General features: G+C 41.0%; 1 protein-coding gene across 1 annotated transcript in view; it reads left to right on the top strand.

Moving 5' to 3' along the window:
• The first annotated feature begins 1,364 nt into the window (after positions 1-1,364).
• The window catches only part of RPP30 (ribonuclease P/MRP subunit p30), a 29,969-nt gene continuing 23,301 nt past the window's right edge, over positions 1,365-8,032 (top strand). Inside the window, exons 1-4 of the mRNA XM_032245564.1 lie at positions 1,365-1,482; positions 5,318-5,373; positions 5,990-6,046; positions 6,450-6,524. Of these exons, the coding sequence (XP_032101455.1) occupies positions 1,401-1,482; positions 5,318-5,373; positions 5,990-6,046; positions 6,450-6,524 (270 nt within the window). The 5' untranslated portion in view covers positions 1,365-1,400. The remainder of the gene's footprint in view (positions 1,483-5,317; positions 5,374-5,989; positions 6,047-6,449; positions 6,525-8,032) is intronic.

Genomic DNA, 8,032 nt, shown 5'->3' with positions numbered 1-8,032 from the left:
AGATGGACAAGAAAATTGCATAAAGAAGTACTAGTTAAGGTGTGGTCCATAGACAGAGACTATCTGTGAACTGTTTGTGATCAGTAAATACAGAAGTTGATGGGTGGGGCATGGGGGTGGGTGCCTGTAATCACAGTTAGGAGAGAGGATTGCTTGCGTTGGAGTCCATCCTGGGCAATAGCGAGATGCTCTCTCTAAAAACAAAACAAAACAGAGAAAACTCGGCAGGCCAGCAAATGGGACATTGCCCAGGTCAAATGGCTGAGCCTCTAATTTTTGGGGCAATCCACTCTGTGATTGTTGTTGCTGTGCATACCTTATTTTAAAAAAAAAAGAAAATAAAAGAAAGTGAAAATGTTCAGAACATTTACAGCACGTTGGCATTGTCCTGATAACCAAGCTCCTGATCAGCAGACTCTATTCAGCCAGGTATAGGGCAGTTCAGTGTTGTCAAATTTGTGATTCACATGAGGCCAGGCTGTTTACTGATAATGCATAAAGGACCACATCCTGGTTCTCGAAGAATTTGGGGGTAGGGGAGAAGGAGGGAGAAATTGGTCCTTCAAGACGGGTAGTTTGAGAGCACTGATGTAAACTATAGTTTCACACTGTTGTAGTATAATTGATTATTAATCCACAACAGGTCATTTACACTAAGTCGGAAAAAAGTGGAAATATCAGATATGTGGGATATGCATCACCTTGTACATTTCTCAGCTGGAAAAGTGTAAAACATCTCAATTTTGCACCTCCCTTTTCAAACGAGTGTTTGGCTGAATCAGTGGTAGCTCTAAGCGCTCGTCCTAGAGCGAGTCCTGCCATCTTGTGGTTGAAGATGCTAACTGCAACAGAAGAGCAGGCTTTGACATCAACAGTTCTGATTGGGTAAAAAGACCCTCGCCTTGGGGTAGTTCTCTTTTGTAGTCCCAGAGTCAGTCACACACAAACGCCCTCTTCCCGTTAAGTCCATTTTAAACAACTGAATGGACTTTAGGGAAAGGTAAACGTATTCTTTAGGAATCTTTAAATAGCATTTTTGCCCTTTAGCAGAAGTCTGATTCATGAGCAGACGCTAAATACCGTGTGCGTGCATTTTGAATGAATTCATTTCTACGCTATTTTATAGGAGTGTTGAATAGCGGGGAACTGGAACCTCTCCAGGGGTAACCAAACATTGTCATGAAGAAGACGACAAAGAGGGATTGAAATGTAGCTGTTGATTTCAACACACAAATTCTGGTGGTATTTGAAGGCAAAGCAGGTAAGTTTCTTCGAATCCCTAAATAGTCGGCTGCTGGTAGAGACGGACTGCGCAGGTTAACTACAGCTCCCAGCATGCCTGAAGGGCGGGCCCAGCGGCTGCGCAGATTGGCGCGCGCAGGAGGTCATGGGACTTCAGCATGGCGGTGTTTGCAGATTTGGACCTGCGAGTGGGTTCTGACATGAAGGCTCTGCGCGGGCTGGTGGAGACAGCCGCTCACCGTGAGTTGCCCTGGCTTCGCGGGCAGCAGCGCCTGCCAAGTCTCATGATACTCAGACCATAGGGCCACACTCGGGAGGAACTATTTCCTGATGGGTCTCGGTCAGGTCTCCTGGAGTCTCTGGGATGTCCCTGGAGACTGATGACAGCCGAGGTGTTGGTCTGATACCTGGCGCGGGAAACTCGAAGGTTCTAGGGGTTATTTGGTTCCGCTCCTTTCATGCAGTGAGGGAACTGAGGTCCAACGAGGGCGAGGGATTTGCGTAGGGGCCTACAGCTGATAGATGACAGAAGCCGGATCTGGACTCCAAGTGTACAATCTCCTAAGCTTCTAAGTTACCATCAGCCCTTCCAGACTCTTACGACAGTATCTAAACAAATGCTGGAATTTGGGGCCCGGACAGGAAGCGTCTTGGAGGCCCCGAGGGGGAAGATGTGGAAGTGTTGGAACAATATTATCTAGACAGAGAGAGGGTATTGGGGGCGGAGGACAGCATGGCCCAAATCTAAGGGAAGCGAAAGGCTTGAGAGACGAGAACCTGTTTTCACTATTGGAGTTAGTCATCAGTTCTTATTCCTTAGACTGTAAGGTGTGGAGCTAGAGAGATTAAAAAGAATCAAGAGGTTCGTGCAGTAACATCTCAGAGACAGTTCTCAGCTCACTGTGAGGTCTGGTTACTGATACTCTTCAGAGATGGTGCTAGAAATGACAACCACTTCTTGGCAAAATGAATCACACCATTTTTTCTTGTCCTCTTTATGAAATATCGTAACGAAATGACTTTCCCTTTCTACTGCTGCCACTAAATGAACATTATCTCTGGGGTACTTTGTCAATCAGTAGGAAGAGGAAAGTAGACATGATGATATGGGCCATTTAGCGTTAATGTTCTTTGATCCTGTAAAATAAATTTTCCTGTGTGTAGCTACTTGCAATTATAACCTACTCAATGAGGCTTTTCCTGATGCCATCCCATTTTTTAATAAATCATGAGCTTCTGAAGGTAATTGCCATGTTTTATCCTTTTATTTACTATGCGTAACACATTACTCTGCAGGCACTGGTGCGTGCCAGTTACTCAGTTAATGCTTGTGGAATAAACTGAACACCTTAGAAAAATCGATACAAAAAAGAAAAGTTATACTGATTTCTTTAGAGAATTTCCCCCAATTTAAAATACACTTGAAAGAGGTGTGGTAATATATGTACATTGTTAGTGGTTTTTCGTTTAGAAATTAAATGAAATTCATGGCATATGACAAAGTCACCTCAACTTACAAGTCAAAGACAAAGGACTGCTATTTGATGAGTCTGGAAATAAATAGTAGACATTTTCAAAGAATAGGAAAGACAGAGCCCTCGTTCTTAGTTTCTGATGTGATATAAGAAACCAGTGATAAGCTTCAAAAATATACTGTGTAAATTAAAATACACTAATGCTTGACTGGGGAAGTATTTCTAAACTGCCAGATGAGGAGTAGTCTAGGAAAAAGTTTTATAGAGAAACAGAATCTAGCTGACATTTCTGTAGAACGGTAGGGATATTGTTTAGTAGCTAAAAAGATACCCCAAATGGGGTATAACAAGGAAGTTGAGAGCAGATTTGGGAGTGTGGTAAAGAATAAAGGGGAGGAGGTGTGGCTGGTTGATTTGATTAACTGGGTACGAGGTGAAGCCCAAAATACAGGCATACTTCTGATTTTTTTTGTTTTTAAGGGTAACTTACTCCAGGGAGCCTTTTGTGACTCCTGCACCAGGTTTCATTGTGCTATATACTTCCATAGAATCTTTACTTATAAAAAAACATGTATTTATATGTAATGACTTGCTTAATTGACTGTTTGCCTTAGTTCTCCAACTTGTGGACCAGGATTGTATTATTTATCCTGTATACGCAACACCAGTTTAGGGCTTGTCAAGTAATGGTTGCTCAGTAAATATTTGAGGGAGGTAGGGAAAAAGGAAGTTGGACAAACTGTTTTAAGTTTGGCATTAATATATATTTTAATATTACTGTCCTTTCATCCCCATTCGTATTTTTAAAAACTTAAAGATGGGAGTCATGATTTAGATTTTTTTTGGTAGCCCAAATGTCCAGAACAGTACTAACTGATGAGGATTGTAGGGCTGTTGGCCCCACAGGGTCATGGGGTGTCCCTTATGCTGTGCTGAGGTACAGGATCCAAGAAGTAAAGAGACAGGACACTGAAGAACTGGAGAAGAGCAGCTGGACTCCGGGGGTCACACCACCTATGAGCAGAGACAGGCGAGGCCCTGAATGCCCAGAAGTGTCTGTATTTATCAGGCAGAAGCAGGGGTAAGTGTCGTAAGTGAGGTCATCATCTATAGGCTTAGTGATAGGGTGAAATAATCATGTGAGTTACAAGTGAGGGGGCCACCCCATTATGTCACCTGGGCAGAGAGGTGAGCCTTGCCCAGTAGGGGGCCATGCTGTGTGCAGTAGTAGAGGGTCGAGTACAGAAAAGGGGTCCACCCCCATTAGGTCACCGAGGCAAGGAGGTGGGCTGTGTGCAACAGGTGGCCTGTGCAACACTTCTTATCTGGGGGCTAGAGACTTCAAAGGGTTTCTAATAGAAAGACACTGTAAGCCAATGCAGTCGGAGCTGACAGACTTGTGCTCTTCTCTTAAGATATTTATGGGAGGATGGTTTAAGCTAGCACACAAGTGAGAAAAGAATGACAGGGTGTACAGGTGCCGTCACTGGTCACACCAGAGGGGTGCTTCTCCCTTGGTTATTTTCAGGATCTCAGGCCTGAGGCCTACTTTCCACAGAAACTGGATGCAAGGTGCTACAACTCCTTTATCAAGGTGCTACAACTCCTTTATCAGACTCTTGCTCCAAGTCTGCCATACTGTGTGTACCCTTTCAGGCAGGGACACCTCCGCCTGGGTCTTTGGTTCTTGTCCTTGTCTGGCTGTTTTCCCATGTACTGCTTATGTTCTGTGACTGCTCTAGGCATTCCTCCTACTACAAACTACTATATGGTTATACAGAAGGATTGTATAAATCAGCACCAAATGTGTCAGTACAGTTCCAACTACATCTGTTATATGATTATATAGAAAGATTATATGGAGCTAAGTATGACTATATATATAAGCTAGATATAGTAAGCAGTGAGGCACTTATACTTCAGGCAGTAATTGTGCCTGAGGTCTGCACAGTTCTCCTTCCTCGGTGCCATGGGGGGTGTTACCCACAAGGATAATAAAGCAAGCCTTTGACCTCAAAGAGTTCCCAGTCTGTCGATGGTGTGCACTCAAAATGGGAAGTGGGCAGTGGTGTGAGGGAGTCATCAGTCCATTTCTCCTTAGGAAGGAGTCTCTGGCAAAAGTAGAAGGGTAAAAAACAAAAGAAATGAACAAGAATAAAAGTGACAGTGGTAAAGTAAGAACTCGATGGGATGACAATGAATACAGGGACATGAAAGAGAATGATAGTTGAAAAGAAGCACAAAGTTAAGAGTCTTTAATATCATGTTAATAATAATTTGTAATGGTTAAAAAAAGACCTATGGGCCAGACACTGTTCTCAAACACCTCATGTGTATTATTTCATTTATATCTCATGACAAGTATATGAAGTAAGTGTTATTATCACCATTTGACAGTTGAAGAACCTGAAACTTCACGTTAAGTAACTTGTAAGTGGTAGTGCCTAGACTTTAAATCAGGCAGGCTGATGCTAGAGTTTACGTTCATAACCATTCCTCAAATGGCCTCCTGCTCTTGACATCTAGAATCAGGATGGACCTGTGTGTACAGGAAGGATAGGTTGTTATCTTTAACAAAAGTGTTCAATTTTTCTTTTCAGTTGGCTATTCAGTTGTTGCCATCAATCATGTCATTGACTTTAAGGAAAAGAAACAGGTAAAATAATATTTCTGAAGTTAAGTTCATAAATATTTGTAACCTGTTTATATTGGTAATTTGGGAGCTACAGATTAGAATATTTCTTAAATGCACTCCTTTATATACTATTACTTTCCTATTTTATATGTTAACAGTTGAGCTGATGCATATTTATACAAACAATCAAGATATTTATGAGGTACTATGACATAGTGTTCAGGATTCTTAAAGTTGATTTGAAATTAAGTTACTTTCACTGTTTAAAAAGTGCATTGTTGGCTGGACTGTAATAAAAATATTGTCTTTTTAATTTTATTGTCATGGACTTATTAACTAGTTTCTCTCTTAAACATTACTAGTAAGTGTGTATTTCTCTTTAGGCCAACAACTGTATCCTATAGATTATTTCAGTCTAAAAATTAGTTTTCATTCTTCCTATTCACTGATGTTTGCAGTTCCTTCTCTATTTAACTTTCTCTTTAAAAATAATTTTAAAAGCCTTTTTGAAAACCAGAAATCACCTAGCTTTTAAAAAAAAATGCATTTTTTTTCTGAGATTCCCCTTGTAATTTTTCCATTATGCCTGTGCTATTGATGTATACAATCTGTGATGACTATTTATCGTTTGTTTTAGGAAATTGAAAAACCAATAGCTGTTTCTGAACTCTTCACAACTTTGCCAATTGTACAGGTAGGTGTTTTGTTGTTTAAGAAGCATAATATCTATTTATTCAGTTAAAAGATACCTAATTATGTGTGCTATTCTCTAACTGGAGTTGTACCTTACTCTGCCTACCAGTCTTACATTTTCCTCAAGGCTCAGCTCTTCAGGAAACATTCTTTTACCATTAATTCAGTACTATGATGATCTTCTTTCCTGAAGTCCTATGACTTTTAAATTATTGTATAGTTTAAGATACATACATCTCTTTCTGTGGCTGTATTGTAAATTCCTAGAGAACAAGGACTGGGTTTTATTTATCTTCACTATCCCTTATAGCCAGTACCTTTTAATGAATACTTTCTGTGGGTAAAAAGGAAAATCAGTCAGTTATCTTTTGTGCTTCTTTGACAGCATGTTTTTTTTTAAATAGGGAAAATCAAGACCAATTAAAATTTTAACTAGATTGACAATTATTGTGTCCGATCCATCTCACTGCAATGTTTTGGTGAGTTAATTATGTTTCCTCTCTCCTTTTAGCTTTGTAAGTTGTACTGATTAATGTTGAACAATGTTGCATTTTTTCTTACCCTATTTTTACATTTTCCCTCACCCCCTCTAAACCATGACACCTGCCTACTCTCCTTGTCCTCAGAATTCACACAGTGTAACATGTCTATTCTACTTACTGGTGGCACATGTGTAATGATACCACAATTAAAGAATCCCTTGGCAACTGTTATTCGTTAAACTCACATGCCCCAGACTTAAGGTAGGTGCTGGGGGTTATTGCCATGAATAATATGAGCTCAATCCTTGAACTTACAAAGCTTAAAGTTTAAATGGCAAGATAAGCACTGAACAAATAATAATTACAAATGGTGCTCTGGGAGTATGTAACCTGAGTAAGTTGATATTGAAGCTGGGAGACAGAAGAATCAGTAAATGTTATATAGGTGACAAGCAAGGAGCAAGTGTTCCCAGATAGAATGGATTATGCATATTGAAGCCAAGGTATTTTCTGGGAAGTGAAACAAAACCAATAGGGCTAAGTTTAGCGAGCCAGTTACATGGGATGAGGTTAGGGACATAAGCCTGGGTGAGGATTCCAACAGCAGTTGGAAGCCCCTGAATGTTTTAACAAAGGGAGTAAAATTATGACGTTTGAATTACAGAGTATGAATTAGAAGGAGTTAAGGAGGGGACTTAAGAGGCTCCAGGAGGGAGAATTGATGGGATTTGTTGGTTAATTGGATGATGATTACTCACTCCTTAGGTGGCCTGAGCAGCCAGGTAGGTAGATAATGGTATCATTTCCTGAGATGGGCCATACAAAACAAGCAGGTTTGGGGGAATCATGATGAGTTACTATGAGAGTTTCAAAGTAGCCCGTTAAAAAAGATGTGCATGGTGGCTCATGCCCGTAATCCCAGCATTTTGGGAGGCCTAGGCAGGTAGTCACTTGAGGTCAGGAATTCAAGACTGGCCTGATGGATGTGGTAAAACCCCATCTCTACCAAAAATTCAAAAATTAGCAGGGTGTGGTGGTGGGCGCCTGTAATCTGAGCTACTCGGGAGTCTGAGGCAGGAGAATCACTTGAGCTGGAGAGGCAGAGGTTACAGTGAGATCACACCACTGCACTCCAGCCTGGGCAACAGAGCCAGACTTCATTTCAAACAAACAAACAAACAGATGTGGCCTTCAGAAGAGTGATCCCAATTAAAGATGTTTCTTTGGAAGTGGTCACCTGCAGTGAATAATTGAAATCATGGGAATGGATGAGACTCCCTGGACACAGTGCATTGTGGGAAGAAGAGGTTTAGTACAGAGTGCTAAGAAACTTAACTATGTAGTGGTAGGAAAGAGGATGAGCTCGGATTGGAGACTGAGGAGGGACTACCCTAGAAGTAGAAGGACAGCAAGTAAAGGGAAAACAGAAAAGGAGGAATGAAAGGTCAGCAGAGTTAGTACACCTGTGTAGTCGAGCAGAAAGGCCAAAAAAAAAGTCTGTCAGA

This window comes from Sapajus apella, unplaced genomic scaffold, assembly GCF_009761245.1.
Source record: "Sapajus apella isolate SASKATOON/1434 unplaced genomic scaffold, GSC_monkey_1.0 scaffold58, whole genome shotgun sequence".
Lineage (NCBI taxonomy): Eukaryota > Metazoa > Chordata > Mammalia > Primates > Cebidae > Sapajus > Sapajus apella.
Note: the sequence above shows the minus strand (reverse complement) of the source record. Positions and strands in the feature narration are given on the sequence as shown.